Source organism: Lampris incognitus, chromosome 12, assembly GCF_029633865.1.
Source record: "Lampris incognitus isolate fLamInc1 chromosome 12, fLamInc1.hap2, whole genome shotgun sequence".
Taxonomy (NCBI): Eukaryota; Metazoa; Chordata; class Actinopteri; order Lampriformes; family Lampridae; genus Lampris; species Lampris incognitus.
The window spans coordinates 34,073,423-34,099,369 of record NC_079222.1 but is presented as its reverse complement, the minus strand read 5'-3'; the positions used below and the strand labels follow the sequence as shown (position 1 = coordinate 34,099,369).

The following is a 25,947-nucleotide window of genomic DNA, read 5'->3' as shown; positions in this document are numbered from 1 at the left end:
TCATTTTTCCAGAGCACGATTGTCACAAATTCATCCCAATATCACTGAAAGTTGCGATAAATGACATGCTGCATCCTGCAATCTCACCCACATGTCCTACTCCTGTCCTTTATTATCTTGTTTTTTGGCATCACTATTGTGATGTCAAAAATACTTGCAGAAACTAGAAAAGTCTCTCCCCACATTGCCATATTTGGTCTCTCAGAAGGCTACTACCAGTAGATGTTCTAGCTTTCACTTCCTTACTGGCGAGACGCCACCTTGTTCTCCGCTGCAAGTCCACCAGAGCTCCCTCCAGCACTCGGTGGCTCAGGGACACCATGTCCTTTCTTAACTAGAGAAGCTCAAATCCTCTGTGAGAGGTCACTCTGATAACTTCTACGGCAGATGGAAACCCTTTCTGATGTTTTTTAACTCTCTTCAATCTCTGCCTCCTGATTAATGGCCCCCTCCCCCCTTCTTCTTCTCTTCTTTTTCTTAATATGGTTGGGTTGATTTAATAATTGATTTGCCTCCTTTGTAAATGTGTTCTTGTTTGTTTTTTTGTTTTTTTTTTGTTATTACAAAAAAAATATTAAATATACATTTTTAAAAAAGGAAACTTCCGAAGAGTCAAAAACCACCTTTTATTTGCCTTCGTAAACAGTATAATTCAATTCAGTAGCATTCAAACCCTAAATCATGTCAATATTTACAAACATTTCATCAGCTGTTAATCTGGAAGAATGTCGGTAACAGGCGGGGCTTTGATTAGGCTATTTCATAACAATGATTTCTGATTTCTTACATTTTCAGATTTGTGGAGCAGTAACATTCATAGTAGCCTGATTGAGGGAAGTGAGAAAGGGGTACCGGATTGTTTCTCCTGGAAAATAGGAAAAGCTAACCTCTGAAAAGAATCAATGATGAATTCAGAAAATGTTAACACACCGCGCGTGGTGTCAATTATTCGAAGAGCTCTAGCGCTTTGTATTTACATGTCTGCACGTCTGTGTAACACCTTTCTCGATATATCGAATTGAAATATATGTAAAACACCCATTTTCTTAAACCGTATTGGGCAAGGTGAAAAACCTTAAGAAAATCCAATGTTTTCCTATTATACACAGCAAAATGTAAGCACTATAACGCAAAAAGTGATGAACTTTGAATGATAAGACTGATAACCCTCTGAGCTTCTTAACAATTATTGCATAGGAAACTACACTTTTAAATTGGAAAAAAATTCATGCATCTGCTGAACACACAACTCAGACTATATTAAAGCATACAAAAAAATCTCACTTGGAATATGCCGATATGCCGTATAGCCTATTTTAGTGGTGGTTAAGCAATTTAAACAACATTCATTTAGGGAAATATTAAGGTAAAAACTATTATCAGTCACATAATAAAGCTTTTCACAAAGCGCACTCTATGTAGACTTAACATTCAGGCAAAAGAGAGGTCAGGAAAATTGTTCAAAGTGCTTCATGGCTAGTAAGATGAGGGATGCAGCAGGATCCAATTAATTACATTTGTATAAACAGTGTAGTGTGAGCTTCAACACAGTCCTCTATCTCTTTATATGGACCACGAGATAAAAGTTTAAAGTTTCAAATCTTTTGAAAATTTGCCTTGACAAGAGTGAAAATGTGCTCCTGTTTCAAAATTAAGTCAAAACGTAAAAAAAAAAAAAAAAAACATTGGCATGGCCCCAAATCTCAAGTCCCATTTTGAAAAATCAACTAAATTGATTTAGAGAAAAATATCACAAGTATACACTGCAAGGATAGAGAGTTAATTTTTAGTCCCTGCAACACTATGATATACCTCATGCCTCAGCTCTGTCTTCAGACACATTCACTTATGAAAAACCATAACGGAACACTCATTAACTCAAGACGCAAGAGATTTAGGATCAAAAAGGAGCCGGGGTCGTCAGGCTGTACGTTTTCGAGAGACAAAAATGTTCTTCAAATCAGTCGGACTTAGATCCAACACATGCATTTAGGGCTAAGTAAATGACCTTCGATCTCTTATTGGATGTCAGGCAAGGAAAAACCGTGGACTTTATCTTTCATACACTCTTCACTGTGCATATGACGACCACGAGCCATGTCAGGCACTTGGGAATATTTCTGACGTATTGACAGACTTGAGCAATTACCCTACCGATGTGAACGCTAATAAACCTAGCTTCCTGTGCAAAGCCGGACAATTTAAAATCAACTAGTGCTTATCAAACTGACTTGAAAATTGGCCTATTCTTTTTCTTTTTTTTTTTTAATACAAACAGACAGCAACTTTGTTAATACCCAACAAATCTGTGGTCGTCTTAGACGTGGACATGCTTTAGTGTTGCCGCAATTCCAAATAAAGGGAAAATAAAGTTTTGCAGTGTAACACAATCCTAACTTAAACATGACTTTATCACTCTAAACGTGAGGAAAAAACCCTAATAAATACTGACATGACTTCTGAGGACCCGTCCAATGAGCTAAAAATATTTTTGTCCAATATATTCAACTGTGGCTTATTCAATTTAGTGTGTAATCCCTGATAGCCTTAGTCCTGGTGCCTTAACCTATCAAAACCCTTCCTTGTTCCTGGCCTTACTGAAACTATTTCCCTAAAGAGAAATATATAGTACATACTGCATACATACAGCCAGGGTGGGGTGGGTATCTGTGCAAAACGAATAGAAAGAAACGGTTATATTGCTGTTTATCTATCCTTGGTCGTCAGTTTTTCAATCAGCTCCTGCAGTGGGACCAGCTCCTTCCTGTCGATCAGGTTGAACTCCTGAAAAAAAAAAAGAACAAAAAGTGACAGGGGACACACATTATTATATGAATCCCCATCTCCCGCATACAGGAAGTAATCAGCGAGACATTTGTCAGAGATGCTTTACTTGAACAAAGAAGATGAAGTGTTTGAAAGAAGTGTTGAGGTGGGCCTCCTCCTGCAGCTGCATGACTGAGTCAAAGTGCTGATGGTAGATGTGGGCGTAGACCCGAAACAGGCGCTTCAGAATGGTTTTTGCCACAGACATAAAGTTTCGCTTGAAGGGCACACCTGAAATACAAAATCAGATGAAAAAGAAAAAAAAAACAATTAGAGATGTAGTTATTTAGATTCAGGTAGAATAAAACAGAATATGTTTGACATAGTGACTTGTAGTAATGTACCACACATGGAAACAATGATGTGTTACAGACACCTCGCTTCTTAAAAGTACAGTAAATCAAGGACTGTCGTACCACAGCTCTCCTGATTTCTACAAGAAATATCTTGTATATAATAATAATAAGATCAGGATTTGACCTGATGTCCCTGAACTGTCCAATTCATGTTAGAAGTACAGTTAGAGGGCATCCGGGTGGTGTGGCGGTCTATTACGTTGCCTACCAACACGGGGATCGCTGGTTCGAATCCCCGTGTTACCTCCAGCTTGGTCGGGCGCCCCCATAGAGACAAGCTAAGTTAAGTTAAGCTTAAGTTATGTTAAGTTCAGTTACGCTAAGTTAAGCTTAAGTTAAGTTATTAAGTGCTATCTGAATAAGGAAATCTAAAGATTTCAGTCTGAAATGCCAACATGAATTGCTCCAATTACAAGCAGTAGATATGTTTCACATTGCTTTCGAGGTATTACTTATTTACTTAATTTTCCATATCTATGTATCTATTACCTATTGTCTTATCTCGGCTGTTTTTAGTATAGATTTGTATCCACAAATTAAGTTTTCGTTTTTATGTCTTTATTACTTTGTCATCTTGTCGAGCGGTCGCTCTCCCCTTAAACATTTTACTTTTCTCTTCCAATCTCACATACTCAAACACAGAACAAACATTATGCATCTTCCATTTGCTCATCTAAATAGACTATGATATGAGATTTTTTTTTTCCCCAAGGGAAAAAAATTTGTAGAAATAAACTATTAGTACTGGCTCTTACACCGCCACTAGCCTAAATGAGTTGAGCTTTAATTAAAACCAATACTAAACTCAGCGACTGACTGGACTGACTGACTGGACTGGCTGATTGGACTGACTGACTGGACTGGCTAGAGAAGTGTGCTCCATGTTTTACCAGATGGGAATTTAGCAGTCGGCCCATGCAATGGTGGAATATTACGTAACCCTTGAATCATTAGATTTTAAGACCTAAGACTTGAGGACTTTTTTGCTTACTTCTTCGGGAATGCCAAAACTGATGTCATTGAATATTTAGTGGGGTTCGCCCACGTCAGAGTCGAGGGGATTCAGCATAGAACACAGACAGGAACAAAGATGTGTATAACCAGAACAAGACACATTTGGAATAAGGCTGTGACAGAATAGAAGAGCAAGGTATTCTTCGTACCGATCTTTGACGGGAATAGTGTCTCGTCGTCAAGCTGATCTTGCACCCAGGTCATAAGGTAATCAATATATTTGGGAGCAGAACATTTGATTGGCTTCTTAATGTTAGTTCCATCCGCCCAATGATATTCATACCTACACAAAAATAAGATGATCAGCATTACACTTCACTTTTTTTTTTGTAGACGAGTTAATGATTCATTTGTTTGATTTTATCTAAAATGCCAGTAAATGTGTACATTCTCATACACATATATCTGCAAATCTCCATCCATACACTTACTTGGGGCCGGCAGACATAACCGGACAGCTTTCCTCAGTGCAGAAGTCTGTGATGGTGCCATACAGCATATTGATCTGATTGAAAAAGTCCACCGCTGGAAGACAAAAAAGAATCTAATGAGTAAAACAATATTTATGACAGCATGAATAGCAGCATTAGCGTTCTCTTGACATTCATCTTGATTTTCATGTTCCCCTTTCACTGTGCAATCCAAACAGCATACAAATACCTGCACCAATTTTTGTGTCTATATCAGATTATGCCTCCTGGGAGGCACAGGTCAAGTTTGACAAGGAAACAGACAGTTAAAAGATGCAATTAAAAAAAATTGTTTAATTTCAGAGGTTGGGACTCTGGATACCTTGCCTGATATCAGATAGACTCGTCAAGTCGTTACACTGCATTTCCATCTTCAGTCTGAGTGAGATTGCTTCCACTTTAACTGATTTCCATGGTGGAGGGGGACTCGATTTTCCCTAACCAATCACGAGAGACCTAGGTATCCGCCTGAATGTAACACCGTTTTAAGTCGACACTGATGCGTAGCAACGGCTGGTTTTGCCAGGGTTTTACAAGTGGGGGCAAAGGGCGTCCAGGTGGCATGGCGGTCTATTCCATTTCCTACCAACACGGAGATCTCCGGTTCGAATCCCCATGTTACCTCCGGGCTCCGGCCACAGACACAATTGGCCATGGCTGCAGGTGGGAAGCCGGATGTGGGTATTTGTCCTGGTCGCTGCACTAGCGCCTCCTTTGGTCGATCGGGGCGCCTGTTCGGGGGGAGGCAGAACTGGGCGGAATAGCGTGCTCCTCCCACGTGCTACATCCCCCTGGTGAAACTCCTCACTGTCAGGTGAAAAGAAGCGGCTGGCAACTCCACATGTATTGGAGGAGGCCTGTGGTAGTCTGCAGCCCTCTCCCGATCGGCAGAGGGGGTGGAGCAGCAACTGGGACGGCTCGGAAGAGTGGGGTAATTGGGGGGAAGAAGGCGTGCTGTCTATGTAAAATAAATATTTTAGTCAAGCAGGGTCATATCAAATTCAAGAATATTTTTCAGGAGCCCAAACACATCAAGTGAACATTTCCGAGCTGTCGGGGTAACTTTCCCATATGGACCCGGTGTCTATTCCGGGTGGGTTTGTGTCAAATGTTTTCAACTACTTATCAGGGTTGAATATTCGCAAATTTTTCTGAAGAAATAGCAACCGGAGCTTAACATTATGAACACAAATGACACGCATGCGTAACCATGCCAACATACTGGTTTTGCCGGGGTTTTACGCATGGAGCCTAGTAAAAAGAATCACTATTTGCTCCATTCTAAATGAAAGTCACCTGTAATATCGTATCAACACCTTCCCCAATGTCAAACAAACAATATGGCTGAACATGAGTTAAAGCTACTGATGATATAGCAGTGCTGTACAATAAAATGGTAAATATCTAAGAAACTTTCCCACACTTTGAAACGAACACAGGTCGGTTATTTTCGGGATTGGCTCCTGCAGCGTTCCTCTTCTTTTTTATTTATTTATTTATTTCTCCCTACAGTCGCCCCCACCCCCCGACACACACACATTTTTCTCCCCAATTGTACTTGGCCAATTATCCCATTTCCCCGAGCTGTTCCAGTCGCTGCTCCACCCCCTCTGCCGATCCGGGGAGGGCTGCAGACTACCACATGCCTCCTCCAATACATGTGGAGTCACCAGATGCTTCTTTTCACCTGACAGTGAGGAGTTTCACCAGGGGGATGTAGCGTGTGGGAGGGTCACACTATTCCCCCAAGTTCCCCCTCTCCGCTGAACTGGCGCCCCGACCGACCCGCAGACATGGCCAATTGTGTCTGTAGGGAAACCCGACCAAGCTGGAGGTAACACAGGGATTCGATCCAGCGTTCCCTGTTGGTAGGCAATGGAATAGACCGCCACACCACCCAGACACCCCTCCTTTCATTTAGCAGAATGAAGACACACTCAGTGGTTAGCTACTGGGTCAATGACGTTTACGCTAATTTTTTTTTTTTGTGTCCATATGGTTTGGTTAAATTTAAAAGGTTTAACATTTGAAAATAAACTTACACAATAATTGCATACATACATTTTTTGAGGACCTAGTCTAAAATTTCTAGTTATAATCAATTTTGAGAGAATATTTGGAGGACGATGGCAAAAACGCCAACGTGGCATAACCTTAAAAAGTATGTACCAAATAATAAAACTTGCTTATAAAATGTGAAATTCTCAATAAAACGCCCTATCAACAATTTGGCATAAACTTACATTAGAACTATTTAATAGTAAATGAAAGTAATGGAACGTCACTGTTCTGAATATTATAATTAATTTGGGGAATCACTTTGGTCAAATAACCACACTATTCAAGGAGCCATTTTGTTAATGTTGTGTAAGAAAACCATGTGACAGGAAATGAAATCACAGGACTCCTGACGACCCTAACTGCTGCACGCCACAGTTTGTAACTCTCTTGACATAATTTGACACTTTAAGGGTATGGTAAGTAAGGTATGCTTAGGTTTACATGTAAAATTGTATGACCCCCCCAGGAAAACATTGATCATTCATCATTATTATAAAACTATGTTTGAAATATTCACACCAAGGTCATGTGCTTACATAGGTGTCCATGACAATGCCTGTAAAATTTGATTTTAAATTTAAATGTCAAATGGAGTAACCAGTTACACCATTTGACTCCTATTACAAATCTTTCTGTTAGAGGCCAATTTTGTGTTAGCTTCCTAAAAGAATTAATTGGTTGCGTTAGAGCAATTTGACTCTCATTATTCTGTTGATTTTTTTTTCTTTTTTGATATCATAAAACCATTGTCATCAAGATGGCGCCGCAGACGGTAGCCTCGGTTCTGCACTCTCTTGTACCTTTTTCTGTTCTTGTTTATTTGTTTAGCTTTCAGCGCCCACTCATGGATCACATACAGCAGGAAAGAACTTATAAGCCTCCAACTGTCCACTGGACAAACTGAACAGACTTTTTTACTGACTTTAACTGAATGTTTTAATGAAAGACTCGCCGAGCTTTTGGCTGGTAAAACCCTGTGCGGACTACGACCAAGACGCCGGAAGAGTACGCGAGCCGGCGCGCTCATTAAACTGCGACAGCGGGGGTTTAGAACAACGCTCCCGTCAATCCGCCTGGTGAATGTCCGCTCTCTAGCCAACAAGATGGACGAACTCCTACTCATAAACGGAAAAAACTTGGACTTTTACAGCTCTGCCACCCTGTGTCTCACTGAAACGTGGCTTAGCGAGCATATATCGGACAGTACGCTTCATCTGCCGCAGTTCCAAGTGGCGGCATACGCTTCTACATAAACCAAGGTTGGTGTACCGATGTCACAGTGTTGAAGAAATCATGCAGCCCTCACTTAGAGACCCTTTTCATTGACTCTTAAACCATTTTATTCACCACGGGAATTTTCATCATTTATTCTGGTCGGTGTCTATATCCCACCCCAGGCCTGTTAAAGATGCATTAAAACGCATGGGTGATCAAATTACAAACATGCAGTGCAAATATCCAGACTCCCTTCTCATTATCCTTGGGGATTTTAACAGAGCAAACCTCAGCCACAAACTGCCAAAATACAGACAGCATGTTAAATGTCCCACCAGGGACAAAAACACTCTGGACTCTGGATCACTGCTACACAACATTAAAGGACACCTATCACTCTGTCCTCCGTGCAGCCCTGGGCCTCTCTGATCACTGTTTGATTCATCGTCTCCCAACCTACAGGCAGAAACTAAAATCTGCAAAGCTGTGGTTAAAACTGTCACCTTACCTGCACACTGCAGGGAACCATCAACTGGCTGACTGTCTAAATGGGTTTTACTGCAGGTTTGAAAAGCAAACTTTCCCACCCCTCACTCTCTCTGGCCACAATACACAATCAACTCCACTCCCTGCCAGCCACTCTCCCCTCCCCACTGAACCCCCACCCGCACTCAGGATCTGTGTTGAGGACATGCACCACCTCTTCCAGACACAGAAGACCAGGAAGGCACCAGGCCAGGATGGTGTGTCACTTTAAAGTCTGTGCTGTCCAGCTGGCCCCTATTTTCACACTGATCTTCAACAGATCACTGGAGCTGTGTGAAGTCCCCTCCCGCTTCAAGCGCTCCACTATCATCCCGGTCCCTAATAAACCCCGTATCACAGGATTAAATGACTACAGGCCCATTGCCCTAACGTCAGTGGCCATGAAATGCTTCGAGAGACTGGTGTTGGCCCACCTGAGGGAAATCACAGGCCCCTTGCTCGGCCCTCTGCAGTTTGCCTAACGAGCAAATAGGTCAGTGGATGACACAGTCAACATGGGATTGCACTACATCTTCCAACATCTCGACTCTCAATGGACATACGCAAGGGTCCTGTTTGTGGACTTCAGCTCAGGGTTCAACGAGATCATCCCAGATATCCTCCACTCCAAACTCAGCTCACTGTACCAGCCCCCATCTGCCAGTTGATTAAAAACTTCCTGACAGACATGAGGCAGCTGATGAGGCTGGAGAAAATCACATCCAGCACCAAGACAATCAGCACTGGCACCCTCCAGGCTCTCCCCTCTACTCTTCTCCCCCTACACAAATGACTGCACCTCAGGTAACCCGTCTGTTAAAACTCCTGAAGTTTGCAGATGACAAAACTATCATTGACCTTATCCGGGATGGTGACGAGTCTGCATATAAACGGGAGGTTCATCAGCTGGCCCTCTGGTGCGGTCATAACAACCTGGAGCTGAACATGCTCAAAACAGTGGCGATGACAGTGGACTCCAGGAGCAGCCCCCAACACTGACACCCTCACCATACTCAATAGCATGGTGTACGTGGTGAAAACCTACAGATTTCTGTGTTACACAATCTCCCAGGACCTAGGGTGGGCATCCAACATAGACACAATCATCAAAAAGGCCGAGCAGAGGATGTACTTTGTCTGCCAGCTCAAGAAGTCCAACCTGCCTCAGGAACTGTTGATTCAGTGCCACACTGCAATAATCCAGTCTGTCCTCTGCACATCCATGTTTGGATCGGCCACCAAACAGGACAGGGACAGGCTACAACGGACAGTTAAGTCTGCAAAGAAAATCATTGGTGTCAACCTGCCCTCCATTCAGGACTTATACACCTCTGGAAATGAGCAGGCAACATCACTGCAGACCCATCACACCCTGGTCACAACCTGTTCCAACTCCTCTCCTCTGGTAGGCGCTACAGAGCACTGTATCCCAAAACAATCAGATAAATAGTTTCTTTCTGCGGGCTGTCATTCAAATGAACACTTAACACTGTCAAATATATCCAACCATTTTGCATATACTGTACTGTACACTGTACGTATACTAGTACGCTCTGTCATGTCCATCTACCTCAGGCATGTATGTCAGTAACCTGCTAACATCTATTTCAGCATCTCTGCTATATTCTCAGCACCACTGCACTTTATCGCCTCTTATTTCGCCCGGACTTAATCAATCTGTGATGGACTGGTGGCCTGTCCAGGGTGTCTCCCCGCCTTCTGCCCAATGACTGCTGGGATAGGCTCCAGCACCCCGCGACACTGATTAGGATAAGCGGCTTGGAAAATGGATGGATGGATCGATAGTCAACCCTTGTGTATACATCTGAAGATTGTTGTGTTGTAGTGTTGTTGTTCTATGTTAGGTGCACTGAGAGAGCCACGAAAGCAGAGTCAAACTCCATGTATGAGCAAACCTACATGACCAATAAACAGATGGAGATTCTGATTCTGATATCAGTAGTTCATGATTTTGATTAAAGTAATGTATGTATGTAACTTACTATGTGAAACTATTTTCAAGTGTTCAGCGTTTTTTGAAAAAGTGGTGAGTTATCCGCAACTTTTTCTCATGCTCTCTGCCTCTCCCTACCATAATGAACATGCTGTATGGGCTCACATGGAGCCTGTATTGAGGGATGCCTTAGGCAAATCTAACACACCACTTTGTACTCTACATATCAGTGAGGGACCAGTGAACCAATACAGGAACAAGAAAAACTTTTATCTACTCAGCACAGTGCCTTTTCTGTGTAGCTTTCAATGGATCACTTGGAACTTCAGTGAGAAACTGCACGGGAATCACGCTCCTGATAGAGTGGGTGGGGCTGTAAAGCATATTACGGATACACAAGTCCAAAGAGGCACTGACTAGCAAACAGACGGTCCCTACCATGTATTTGTTCTAGCCATTCACTTAACAAGGTGATTTCATGGTGATGACCTGCCTGAAGAGTTGTGCTAATTAAATTCAGCTGGTGTAGTGCATGGGTGGAACAAATACGTGGCAGGACTTTTACTTTCTGAAGCCGGGTTGCCCACCTCTGCAAACAGTTGAGGAACTTCGTGAAGGATCAACCCCCTAGCATCGAATACGACTGTATTTTCGAGAAAGCCATCGCAGAGTACGATGAATTACTTCAAACAAATGTCCGAGCCATGAAAGGTACACTTAAAATTCACCGAGTGACCTCTGAAGAGCCAGGTGTAATTCGGTGGAGGGAAACTTGAGGTTTCTGTGCAAGACCTGGTATCTGCAAGTGCCATGGTCCATCTGCAGTAGATCTGCACAACCTACCAGAAAACATCGCCCAAACATCTACCGACTATCAGCAGGATCTGAAAGGCAAGTTCTTTCTGGTCAGGAAGTAAGCCTTTTGTGGGACAGGTCATTCAGGTGGTGGGTGAAGAAGTCGAGTTGAGCTGCATGCAATGGCTGGGTGAGAAGAACATCTTCATCTGGCCTCATCCACCCGACCTCTTATTCTACTATGAGTCCGATGTAATTGCACATATTCTCTGAGCAAGAACCTTTGAACTCGCGTCATTCAAAACTCATGACCGAGGACTGGAAACATTTCCAAGCACACAGCCTGATAATTCAGACGTTCTGTCACACTGATACACACTTTTCTGTACAGGAATAGACTTCACTGGAAACATTTCAAAAGCGCACACACGACCCTAAACACATGATTCTCCCTCTCCTTGTCACTTCCACCCCCCCCTTCCTCCCTCTCTCTCTCTCTCTCTCTCTCTCTCTCTCTCTCTCTCTCACTCTCTCTCTCACACACACAATTTTTTGAAGACATGTTTTACCCTAATCCATTATCAGATATTTTTTCTTAACTGAAATCACAAGAGAAGACATGAGTTGACCCGGATGATTCATGTTGTCAGATGGTTTTTCTAAACTGAAATAAAATAAAACACCCAAGTTCGGTTGACCTTGTTTGACTATCAGTTTCTCCACAAACTGGCTTGACTGGAGAAGCAACATGGTCAGGTGGTGTAACCGGTTTGTGTCAGTTGGCGAAACGAGTGTTTTTCATAAAAATATAAGATACTGTCAAATTAACATGGTATAAAATGTAATCCTCTGCTGCAGTGTAATAACATTTTTGTTTAGCCATTTTTACATAATCTGTCAAAGATTATTTAGAAAACAGGTATTGGGCGTCTGGGTGGTGTGGCGGTCTATTCCGTTGCCTACCAACACGGGGATCTCTGGTTCGAATCCCCGTGTTACCTCCAGCTTGGTCGGGCGTCCCTATAGACACAACAAGATGGCAACCAATCTAACAGAGGTAAAATACGCTTGAAAACGGAATAACCCTGCATTGATAAAAATACCCCCCATCACTGCTTTCATTTAAATCACTTTCATTTATTTTCTTTAACAAAATAAAGTAGCAAAACTATATTGTTCATGCTGAAAGTGGCTCACTTACTACTACGTAGCCGAAACACAAGGCATTACAAATGGCTGCTGCGCTGCTCTCATTTTCCAGTTTAAAGACGTTTCTCACTGCCAACATTTTAGTTACTCGTTTTTGTTGACTTTTTAAAACATCTACCTCACTGCTGTAAGCTGTAGATGATGTCAGTTTACGACACCTAGACAGAGCGTCAGGGAATTTTAGCAGGCTTAAATGGCTGATACTGACAAATTACAATGAGCCTTGAAAAAAACCCAATGAAGACGTCTAAAATCTCGTAGTCTTCTGTTTTTGTTTTTGATTTTCCCCCCTTTTTTTCTCCCCAATTGTACCCAGCCAATTATCCCACTCATCTGAGCCATCCCGGTCATTGCGCCACCCCCTCTGCGGATCCGGGGAGGGCTGCAGACTTCCACATGCCTCCTTCGATACATGTGGAGTCGTCAGCCGCTTCTTTTCATCTGACAGTGAGGAGTTTCACCAGGGGGACCTAGTACGTGGGAGGATCACGCTATTCCCCCCACCCCCACCCACCCCCGCCGAACAGGCACCCCAACCGACCAGAGGAGGCGCCAGTGTAGCGACCAGGATGCATACCCACATCCGGCTTCCCACCCGCAGAGACGGCCGATTGTGTCTGTAAGGACGCCCGACCAAGCCAGAGGTAACATGGGGGATTCAAATCGGCAATCCCCGTGTTGCTAGGCAACAGAATAGACCACCACGCTACCGGGATGCCTCTCGCCGTCTTTTCTTGTGAGAAAAAAAATGATGTCTGGTTTGCTGGTATCACAACAATACTGTCCATGTGTGTTGCACCAGACCATCTGAGGTGACACCAGTGGATTTAAGAGGTGTACTGACGTAGCAGGGGTCTGAATTTGTTGTGAACACACTCCAGAGCTTGAAAAAAAATCAAAAGTTACACAATGTCTCTTAACAGACAGCTCTTGTGTGAGGCCCAGTGGCCTGATCATCTTGACATCATGTCAAATCAACAATGCCAACACAGCATGAATGCAAGTGGCACTTAAAATGATTGCCAAGACGTCTTCCTTTACACTTCTTCATTACCAATAATGAAAAAAAAAACTCCCCAGCTGATTCTGGTATGTACTGAGATTCTAGGAATAGGATTACTGAAAAGCATATAAACACTTATAACCAAAAGGGGATTGGATATGCAAGTAAAAGTGCAAAGAAGTGATCACACTAACGATGTCACATACGTATTGATTTTATACTGAAAAACATGCATCAAGGGAGAAGAGAGAACTTTGTCCTTACTGTTTACTGCGACCCACTCATTCAGGTCTTCACCCTCCGGCAGCATAACTGCCATACGCAGGTTACCGCTTCCAAGTGTAGCCTCGGCATGTTTCAACAGCTCATACTGATGGGAACCCTCTGGAATATTCTTCTTCGGTTTGAATGTCTTGGACGAGCGATTCCCACTGAGAGACATTTGAAAAAGGAAGAACGACAGTGTGGTTAAAGGAATATTCCCAATGCTTCTGTGCATGTGCAATCAGTACTGCTGAGTAATGTAGTGGACTGAAGCAATAAAACCCTCACTGCATACGATATCGATGGAGAAATTCGTGTTCTGCTGACAACCTTTCCCACAGTGCCTACATGTCCCAGAATGCTTGCGCATAAGCTTCTGTACCGTCGTCCATAAAACCCTCTGCACTAGTTTTGTGGGATGTCATTTCCACCATTGGACACATAGCTTAGCTGAGAGAACAAGGATGTTTTTTGAAAAGAGTGCTTAAAGTAGATTAGAGTAGGGCTGTGCGATATGATGATATAGATCATGTAATGATAGAAAACATCTATCGTTTCAGATTAAGCTCTATTGTTTAGTGTGTTGTGTCACAAATCACACTCCTTATGGCAATATTTTTTGTCATTTGGACGATCATGATGCGGATTGGTGCAGCATCAGCAGTAATTCGGACGTTGTACTGGACTGCTGTGGTGAAGAAGGAACTGAGCTGGAAGGCAAAGCTCTCAATTGATCAGTCAATCTTCATTCAAACTCTCACCTATGGTCATGAGCTTTGGGTAGTGACTGAAAGGGTGAGATCGCGGATACAAGCGGCTGAAATTAGTTTCCTCCGTAGGGTGTCTGGGCTCAGCCTCAGAGATAGGGTGAGGAGCTCGGGCATCCGGAGGGAGCTCGGAGTAGAGCCGCTGCTCCTTCACGTCGAAAGGAGCCAGTTGAGGTGGTTCGAGCATCTGATTAGGATGCCTCGTGGGCGCCTTCCTTTGGAGGTTTACCGGGCATGGCCGACTGGGAGGAGACCCCGGGGTAGACCCAGAACTCGCTGGAGGGACTACATGGCCAATCTGGCCCGGGAACGCCTTAGAATCTCCCAGGAGCTGGAGGGCGTTGCTGGGGAGAGGGACGTCTGGAGTGTCCTACTTAGCTTGCTGCCACTGCGACCCGACCCCGGGGGAGCAGCTAATGATGAATGAATGAATGGACAACCCTTTCCGCTCTTTGCACAGCAGGGACGCAGGCAGGAAATTTGCATGAAGGCAATACAAACAAACATGGAGGGCTGTGAATGTAACGCAGAACGGGGTAATTCCGAACAGAAGGACTCCGACCAAACAGGAGCTTGTACCTAAGAGGGGCTACTTCTGTCATATGGACGTGCTTTGGGTATGAAAAGTCTTGACACAGACCAGAAAACCGTACTTTGCAAAATATGCTGCACACTGGTCCCCACAACAGACTTAAACCCCAATCGCCTCTTTTACCACCCACGCAAGAATCTTTTACCACCTACGCAAGAATCATGTCAAACAGTACGGCGAGGGTCTACAGATGAGAGCCGCAAAGCACAGTTGAGTGCTCAAAACAAACCCCGGACTCAGATGTTGCAAGACGCTTTTGCCCGCGGCACACCATATGTCAAAGAATCACGAAGATGGAAGGAGAGAACGACTGCCATTGCAACTTACACCTGCAAAAACATGGCCCCAATTTACACGGTTTGAGAAACGGGGGTTATGTGAGTCGGTGCGAACACTCAACCCAAGGTACACAATGCCAAGACGGAAACACTTCACTTCAGTTGCCTCGTTTATATCAGAGTTTCGGGCCAAACTAGAGGAAGAAATATTTTATATTTTGTGACATGCTTAATCGAAAACTTGCGCAAAAGTTCTTAAATATAAGGAGAAAAATAATCAAATATGAGTAAGTACCTTTTATTTGTCAGGTATATAATTAAAAATGTAATAAGAGATAGGCCTTTCCATGTGATCATTTTATATAAACTATTTATTCATTAAATTTACAGAAAATGGGCTATATTGTGATATGTATCGTTATCGTGATATGAATGACTTATATCGTGATATGAATCATTATCGTGATATGATGACCTATACCCTGATATGAATGACCTATATTGTGATATGAATCGTTATCGTGATATGAATGACCTATATCGTGATATGCATCTTTATCGTGATATGAATGACAGTATCCAGGGGTTGTTCCAGTTGAGGGAAAGTAATTATGACCTGAGAGGAATATGTACATTTAAACAAAACCCAGTAAGGACAAATGCAAAATATCATTGTGTGAAGTGGCTGAAGTATAATAACAAACATTGATTTTTGCTCCCAATAACAACAGCACGGTAGGTTTTGGTTAACAGTAGTCAATCTCTACTCATCTCACAACGACTAGCATCATGCTAGCAGCACGCGTCTGCCTCGCCTAACATGGTGAACAATTAAAGTCAGCTAGCTTAAGACTGCTTAGCTAGCTAACGTTAAGTGGGCTAACAAGACGTCTAGGGGCTGCGCTGGTTGCAGGGAATAAATTAAATCAATCTACTAACGGTGGCAACATTGGTAAATATAACTTTAGTTGCTCAAACTTGGGCAACCTAATGACCACAAAGTAAACATTACTCGGTCGGCATCACAAACAGAATACGTACAATGGTGTCCGGCAGCCCTTTGATTAGTAGGAGTCCATCCATCCATTATCCAAACCATTTATCCTGCTCTCAGGGTCAAGGGGATGCTGGAGCCTATCCCAGCAGTCATTGGGCAACAGGTGGGAAGACACCCTGGACAGGCCACCAGGCCATCACAGGGCATGTTTGTTTTTTTTTTTTATCCATGGACAACTTCACTGTTACTTGGCAGGCAGTCAATAATGTCTACTTTTTATGCCAGTTTGTCATCAATTAGCCTAGTTAATTTGGAAAATTGACCCAACCTTTACAAAAGCGTAACATTATTTCTTCACTCATTTGGAATTAAAGGTTATTATTACATTTCACATGGCTGCGTGATATCAAGATTTGGGTGGCATTTTCACATGTGGGTTTTAAGTTGATTGGTGCAAAGCAATTTCTATGACATGAAATACAATTTACTGTAACGTAATGGGGAACATTTTGTGAGTTATGTGGTATTAGTTACTCATCCTCATTATTCTATACCACTCTCAAGGTGTGTGGAATACACTTTCAGGATGGTAAACCAACAAAAGAACACCCATACACTGTAGTGCATATGGGACATTGGGATATGAACATCATCGTGTAAGTTTAATTCAATTTTTCTGGGAATTACCATAGGTTTAAGTCGTTGCCTCCATGATATTTACAATTTATCAAGAGATTCTGATTAAAATGCTGTCCAAATGTTTTGTTTCATGTGATTGTTTTTGGTTTAAATATGTTATATTATCCTGTTTGAATATGTAAGTGCATTTTTTTTCTCTCTCTGTTTTTCTGTCTTTCCTCGGGGGGTATCATCTGGTAACCCACCACCCCGAAAAGAAGATCTCTTGAGCCTTTAATAGTCAACAGATCATGTGCTGAACCTGACGTCTCCAGTTTACCCCGTGGTCTTCTCAGAACATCTTCTAGCCAAAGGCTCAGATGTTTGACCGTACCTAGTGGCTGTGCTTCCAACAAACTCTCAGTTCAGTTTTCTTTCCACCCAGTTTCTTGGGTCTGCTTTTTTTCTTTTTTTTTCTTTTTGGCACTTTCAATTGCCTCGCTACTGGTGGCTGTAATTTTTATTTGGTCTAGTCAAAATTGACATTTCTGGCCCTTTGTGTTTGTTTCTATTTTCTCTCTCTCTCTCATCTTTCTGAAATTTGACATATCTTTCAAAAACTACATTGCATGATCTGTGGGAAGTTCATTTATATTTGCATTTCCTGTGGCTGCGCAGTAAACACATGATGTAAAATGGTTCCAGGTATTATTCATTTCAATTTAATATTATTGTTTGTTTTTTCTAAGTCAGCCATCTCAGGGGATCTGCATCTGCATTTGTCTCAAATACTGTAGATGTAATTTTCGTACTTTGCCTAGGTCCATGGTCTGGCCCTTCAATGTTTTCAACAGTGTCTGGCACTACATTTTTCTGGGTAGATTGGTTCCAGGCACACACTTTTGGCAGTGCAGCCCATGCCTGTGAAGCCATGGGTCACAGCATCTTTTTACCTTGTAAAATAGTGCTGCTGTATGACTGCAGCACTTCTCTCTGTTGGCCATACAGACACAGTTAACACCTACAACTTTGCCATCCTTTCTCTGCAGAGATAATTCAACATTATCTCATCTCATCTGATCATCAGCCGCTTCTCCGGGGTCGGGTCGCGGTGGCAGCAAGCTAAGTAGGGCACTCCGGATGTCCCTCTCCCCAGCAATGCCCTCCATCTCCTCCTGGGGAATCCCAACACGTTCCCAGGCCAGATTGGACATGAAGTCCCTCCAGTGAGTTCTGGGTCTACCCCAGGGTCTCCTCCCTGTTGGACATACCCAAGCAGGCGCCCAGAAAGCATCCTAATCAGATGCCCGAACCACCTCAACTGGCTCCTGTCGACACGAAGGAGCAGCGGCTCTACTCCGAGTTCCTCACTATCTCTAAGGCTGAGCCCAGACACCCTACGGAGGAAACTCATTTCAGCCGCTTGCATCTGCAATTTCACCCTTTCGGTCACAACCCAAAGTTCATGACCATAGGTGAGGGTTGGACCGAACATTGACTGGTAAATTGAGAGCTTTGCCTTCTGGCTACGCTCCCTCTTCACCAAAACGGTCCGGTACAACGTCCACATTACTGCTGATGCTGCACTTTTTCACAAGTAATTCAACGCTATAAGAGTTGTTAATAGACAAAAAAGCGCTTCAGACACCTTGAAGGTTTCATTAAAGGCTTTCACCATCAACTACGACATGTGGGAACAGAAAGCTCTGAACAGAGGAGAGTGGCGTGCGGCTGTCCGAAATGGTGCAAACAAATGTGAGGCCGCCAGGATTGCTGCAGCACTGAGCCGCAGGCAAGCCAGGAAAGACCGTGACAGCAACCCTCCAGCTACTTCCACTATCCAATGCCCACACTGCCAAAGAACATTCAGGGCATGGATTGGACTAACCAGCCGTCTTCGCACCCACAGAAATCGATCCCTACAGGATGACTAGATGGTCCTCGTCACTGCAATGGAGGAACAACTGCAGTGTCTATTGCACAGGTCCTTTTAGAATGCACAACTCCATGACCTTTGACCAATTCGGGAGCATAGCCCTACTCAACATTGAGGTGAAGATTTTCTTCTCTGTGATGGCAAGAAGGATGACCACCTATTTGATGGTGAACGGCTATATCGACACCAGCTGCCAGAAGGCCGGGGTCCCAAGTTTCTCAGGCTGTGTGGCACATGCCTCAATGATTTGCCAAGAGATCCAGACTGCTAAGAGGGAGAAAAAGATCTGCACATCGTATGGCTAGACCTAGCCAATGCGGACGGTTCAGTACACCAGCTCATTTCCTTTGCACTAGACTTCAACTACATCCCAGACAACATCATGGCCATTGTTATGAGCTACTTCCAGGATATGCACATGTGCATCGCACTACAAAATTTCACCACTGGCTGGAAGGGGCTGGAAGTAGGGATTCCAATGGAATGCTCCATCTTTCTCATCCTCTTCGTAGCAGCATTTGAAGTCATCCCGATTGGAGCAAAGCAGGTGGTGGGTGGATTCCAGCTGCCTGTAGGCCGGAGGCTTCCCCCACTAAGGAGATATATGGATGACATCACTTGCCTACTATGGACTGCACCATGCATGTCCAGGCTCCTGGAGAGGCTAGGCAAGCTGACCACCTGGGTGAGGATGAAACTCAAGCCACACATGTCAAGGAGTATTTTCTTCCAGAAAGGGGACAGGAATGGTATGGCCACCTTCACCACAGGGGAAAACATCCCCCGCATCAAAGACCAACCCACCCGACGTCTGGGAAGGCAATATACATCCAATCTCTCAGACAAGGAAAGCAAGAAAACCATCTTTCAGTAGTTTTCAGCAAGCTTGTCAAAGATTGACTCAAGCCAGCTACCTGGAAAGTACAAGGTGTGGCGTTTTCACGTCAATCTGTACCCAATGATAGTGTCGCCTCTAAAGCTGTATGAAGTCGCCTCATCAGCTGTAAGCATGATGGACACCAAAGCCAACTCATTCACTCGCAAATACCTAGGGCTCCCTGGGTGCTTCTCAGCAGCAAGATTGTATGGGTGGAATTCACTCCCGCTACCCCTGAAATCTATCACCCTCAGGTACAGGCAAGAGACGGTAAGGCTGGTGATGGAGTTAAGGGCCTCCTCCAATGAGGCAGTGAAGGACATGCATGTCCGAATGGTGATTGGAAGGAAATGGAGGGTTGAGGGCAAGTGCAGAAGGCGGTGAGCAGACTGCAACACCAGGAGGTGGTGGGCAGGATCCAGAGAGGGTGGGCAGGCCTTGGATTGGGTGACCCACCCAGCCTATGGTCCAGATCAAGCAAGGAGAGGAAGGACCTTGTTGTCTCTGAGGCTACCAGGATTGATCAGGAGGAGTACAGAAAAGCGCTATAAAAAATTGCAACTTGACTGATTGATTGAAGGCTGTGGCACAGGGGCAGCAGGGACGCTGGACGACTTGGGACGGTGTCGTGAGTCGAGCAATCAATTGGGCAGACGTCTGGAAACTGCCACAGGCTCAACTCGGCTTTCTCATCAGGGCAACCTATGACACCCTATCCTGTCCTCGCAACCTCCATCAGTGGTTTGGTACAGAATAAACCTCTGACCTCTGCGGGACCATCAATGCCTCTGTACAGCATGTTCTGTCAGGTTGAAAAACCACACTGACAAAGCGTCAGTTTAGATGGCGACACGTAGCAGAGGTAGAGGCAGAGGTGGTGGAGAAAAGAAGACATGAGGCAAATAATGAGAGTCCAGCAGGGAGCCAACAGAGGACCTACTTTCTCAAGCAGGGGGAGTCTGCAGCTAACACCAAAAAGAGACCAGCACCTAAGCTCCTGACACCAGGGTTGGAGTGGAGAATGGAAGTGAACCTGGACAGGCAGCTTAATTTTCCAGGGAAAATCTGCAGCACCATATTGTGGCCAGACATGGTGCTGTGGACCACAGCTAGAAAATCAGCACTGCTGGTTGAACTGGGCTGTGCGATATGACCAAAATCTCGTATCCCCATATAGGTCATTTCATATCTCAATAGCAATACCGATCACATTTTCTGCAAATTCAATAAAATAAATAGTTTCTGGTCCGTGCCCCCCGCCTCCAAGTATGTGTACATACTGCGCATGTGTGGAGGGGCAGCTCCACCCTCACTGAACCACAGAGAGCAGAGGAGAGCAGCACGACCAGAAATGACAGCAAAACACAGTAGACACTCTCACACTGAGCTGAAATAACTGCACATAAATCAGGTGGATAACATAAATAAAGTCTCTACAGCGTTTTGCTGTCATTTATGGTCACGTTAGTTTCTTGTCTCCGCTCCTCCGCTCTGTTTCCCCACGGATGGGGCTGAGCCCCTCCACACACCAAGCTCAGCGGAGCGGAGGAGACACCACACAGCGGTGGAGAGTCGGAGAGTTGACGACGACACTAATTATGTTACTGTAAGTGCAATAAAAACATCGCAAGTAAAAAGCCAGTAAGAGAAATTTATTAACGTCAGCCACACAAAAGATGGACAGACTCCAAATGAAAAAAATATTGTTGTAAAAGAGCGTGATTTACGAAACAACGAAATAAACGACAGAGCATCATATGAATCAGTAGATGTTTTTCTGTCAGCACAATTTATTTAGATCGCCATATTGCACAGCCCTAAGGAGCAGTGGTTTGGAGGGAGCCCACGAAAGGAAGAAGGCAAAATATGCGGACCTGGTCGCGAAGTGCAGAGACTCAACAAGGCGTCTGGGTAGCGTAGCGGTCTATTCCATTGCCTACCAACACGAGGATTGCTGGTTCGAATCCCCGTGTTATTCCTGTTTTACCTCCAGCTTGGTCGGGCATCCTTGCAGACACAATTGGCTGTGTCTGCAGGTGGGTATGTGTCATGGTCACTGCACTAGCGCCTACCCTGGTTGGTCGGGGCACCTGTTCAGGGGGGGGGGGACTGGGGGGCATAGCGTGAATCGTCCCACGTGCTACGTCCCCCTGGTGAAACCCTTCACTGTCAGGTGAAAAGAAGTGGCTGGCGACCCCACATGTATCGGAGGAGGTCTGCAGCCCTCCCTGGATCAGCAGAGGGGGTGGAGCAGCGACTGGGACAGGCTCGGAAGAGTCGGGTAATTGGCCGGATACAATTGGGGGAAAAAAGGGGTAACAAGTATTTTTATAACAATGTGCCCGCTCAAGGACTTGGGGCTACGGGGAGCCAGACTGCACAGGCAACCAGGGAGGTATCAGAGGAGGTGGACAAGGCAAGCTTTTGGCTCTGGCCTAGAAGACAGGACAAGGCATTGGAAGTGAGCAACTCCTGAAGGTTAGCTGTAGGGGTTGCCAGGGAGACGTCCCTGTTCACTGCCCCACCACCATGAGATGTTCCAGTATAAGGGGCAAAACATCAATGAGTAGTGGTCCGTGGCTGATGACCCTACAGCTAACAAAGCGGGCACTAATGGAGCTGTGGCTGTGCCTCAATCCTAGCAGGAAAAACACCTACCTATACGTTTAAATCCTCTCTCCTAAAAGTATCAGGATCCATGAAATATGTCAGATGGATCACACAGTTTATGTGTGAGAGCTTTTAAGGTGCATGGGCCCTTTCCTTGCCACTTGCTGCTATACTTTTTAATGAAATCACTGATTTGCAAAGATACTTTTTTAATACATGAATTAGACCTGTCGCATTCGGTTGTATGAGCTAGATGCCACTCAGCGTCTTACTATCTTAACCACAAGCTACGATGGCCTAATAAGTATTGACCATTTTTGATTTTTAATTACCATTAAAACTAAGTGGACCAAACCACATATCAAATGATAAAGCTCATTGATGCTTCAACATTATTTTAGGCAGGGTGCTTTTAAATAAAGACGGCTCACTACTGTCCTATGTTGAATTTATGAATATGTTTATATTCCCTATAACACCCAAAAAATATGGCATGGTTTTTGGTGCCCTTCCGAAGGTTGGGGTTCTACAGACACTGAAAAACTCTTGATGACACAATGCTATTAATGGACTGGAAGAAACATTATCATTGGTAATTTGGACATCGCTGGAAATAAACGTAATTTTAGGAGATAATATTTCCCCAATTAGATCCTTCTGCTTATCTATTTTTGGTGATTTGAACTTGGAAATGGCATGGTGAATAACAGATGAATAATGTACTAACAATAAGGCGAAAGGGGTTTCATTTAAAATATTGTATAGACTATATCAAGTAAAGCACATTTGGACATGTTTAAACTGGATATTGACTATTTTTGTAATCTGAAGTCTAAACAAGTAATGAATATGTAATTTATTTTTCTATTGTATCTATTATAAAATATTGGAATAATGTGAAAAACTTTTTTATCTAGCAAAACTGGACAAACAGTTATACTATATGGTAGTGATATTGACTTATTTCTCAAATAATATAATGGAAAAGAATGTCTACATAGTCAACAGTTTAGAATTTTTTGAAAAATTCTATATACATAAAAATAAATTGTTGGGGAAAAAAAATCTTGATGAAATTACACATTATTACAGTAGCCTGGATAAGAAACAGAATCAAAAGGCACCAAAGACCCAGAATATTTGCATGCTCTATAAGATAGGTAAATTAATTTATGGCATTTCTTTTACCTTCTTTCCTTTGTGTATATATTATTACACTTTGCACTGTTAACCCCTGGAATCATGTTACTCTTTCTCTTGTACTGATATATAAATGCGATTCTTTATCAACACAAAAAAAATAAAGAAAAAGAAAAATCGCTGCTGAATTATCTTGGAATAATGTATCTAGCTACAAAGCTCCACCAATGCACCAATGCAATGCTCATCGCTGCCTTGTCTCCTGAAGTTTTTATGTAGTCTTTTTTTCCAAGGAACCATATTCTTTAAATGCAGTTGTGCTGAGGACCCCCCACCACCACTATAACTCCGCCCACTTCTCCATTCCATCTGCCAATGGCTTTCTTAACAAACATGGAACCTCAAACCAAGGGGGTTGAGTGAAATTGTGTCATCTACCCTTCAGTGACCGTTCTCGTTAGACATGTGGTTTGGTCCCCTTAACTTTAAAACAATTACAAACCGAAACTGGTCAAAACTGTCAGCAGACCCTCACACCTTGGGGCTGGAAGTACTAAGACGCTGATTGGTATCTAGCTCATCCAACTGGATCCAATAAGTCTAATCCAGTGTTTCTCAACCCAGTCCTCAAGGAACCCCTATCCTGCAAATTTTCATTGTAACCCTGCATAGGTAGCCCTGCTTGTACTTACTTGACCAATCATCTCGCAGCACTTAATTATGCAAGGTGTGCAACGTCTGACAAAATTCATTGCTGATTGGCTGAATAACTACAAACAGGTACCTATCCAGGGTTGCAAAGAAAATATGCAGGATAGGGGGTCCTTGAGGACCGGGTTGAGAAATCCAAATCTAAAAAAAAAAATCACTTTTGGAAATGAACAATACCGTCAAAATCTAAGGCGGGGACAATTTCTACAACAGTCTTTCCAAGTGTCCCTTCATCCGTGGGTCCTATTGGCGTTTTTGCGCAGGTCTCTCTGCGTCACCTTGCGCTAGGATCCTCAAGGGAGGGCGCATTCCGCCGTAATGCCCCGTCACCACCCCGAACCGGACTTCATTCAGACGCAGCAAACACGCCGGGTAACCTTGCTCGATGCCATACTGGGCCACGGCGGGTCGCGTTCAACTTGGTGTAGGTAGCTTGCGTAAACAAACCGCTCATACCCAGAAAACAGCAAGGCCAGACTACACATCACACGCCTCCCCCTTTTCGTTTCACCATCACGTTAATCCGAAAAGCGCTGGGGTTTACCGGCCGAATACGGGTAGTGGCCGTTCTTAGATCGTTAACGTAAACACCGCTCGATGCGGGTGCGATCTATGGACGAGCGACACGCATCATATATGGCATCGTTGGCAATTCCAGGAAGTGGTCCGTCCCCGCAACTAAGCTATCGTCGGCTACTAACTAGCGTTAGCGTACTGCGTGCCACAGCCAATTCTCGCAAACACACATAACGACAGCAATTGCACGAAGCGTGCGCTCGTCACAACGAGCTCACTTCAGAAACTCACAAAAGGAAGCTCATGTTTCTTCAGCCCGCAGGGAGGGAAGAGGAAAAAAGTCCGAGAGATATAGCAAAGTGGAGCAAGACCGACGAGGTGGTTTTCCCAACTCCGGGCGCCCTCGCTGCTGTAGATTGCTCCGTAATAATAATAAAAAAACAGTAAAGCCAAATCCGCGTTTCTCTTTCAGACGCCTCGGCAAAAAACAGACAAATTCGAGCAAATAAACCAGCTCGTCCGCCACACGCTGAGGAACAGCGCACAGAATGCGCTGTTTCTTCTTCTGCTTCTGCTTCTTCTTCTTCTTCGTCTACTTTATGTGGCAGCCTACCGGCAGCTCGGCTCTTTGCCGCCATCTGTTGGATATTAACGGATAGACGTTCTGATTACGTCAACGCAAACGGCGCGCCTGAAAAACCGTGAGGCCTAATCAATTAATAATGCACGCTGCTAAATTTACGCAACACCTAAGCCCCATTCCCAATTATTAAAACGATTGGTAGGCCATACTGAACAGATCTACGTTGTTTCACGGCGAACCTATCTCAAATGACTATTGCCTTTTTTTCCACTTTTTATTTTTAACAGCACTGTATTTTAAAATACAAACAAATAAAATACACAACAAGAGGCATTGCTTGTTATCATCAGCACGACAGATATACAGGTACAGGTGGATTTCAGCACATGGATTTCAGCAATGTTGCCCTAATGAGAAAGAAGAGAGGGGGGGGGGGAAATCCCTAATCAACAAGTTTCCTTTAAATGAGATTCCCATTTTTCCAGTATTTTTGCCCTTTGTCTTTCTGTAGGCGAAATTAAAAAGGTCCATATTCGGAGGATTTCTCTGCAGCCAATATTTGGTGACAGTCTCTTTACCAAGCAATTTCTCACGAGATAGGCATCAAGATTGAACATGTGGACACAACCA

At 43.9% G+C, this 25,947-nt stretch overlaps 1 protein-coding gene across 1 annotated transcript; it reads right to left on the bottom strand.

The window, feature by feature from the left end:
- Positions 1–607: 607 nt before the first annotated feature.
- Positions 608–25,282, bottom strand: LOC130121662 (MOB kinase activator 1B). Its single transcript, XM_056290504.1, has 6 exons — positions 25,026–25,282; positions 13,693–13,859; positions 4,628–4,721; positions 4,346–4,479; positions 2,894–3,057; positions 608–2,784 (listed from the first exon to the last, which is right to left on the bottom strand). Exons 1-6 carry the CDS (start codon positions 25,037–25,039, stop codon positions 2,707–2,709), a joined length of 651 nt encoding a protein of 216 aa, XP_056146479.1. The 5' UTR covers positions 25,040–25,282; the 3' UTR covers positions 608–2,706.
- Between the last annotated feature and the right edge of the window lie 665 nt (positions 25,283–25,947).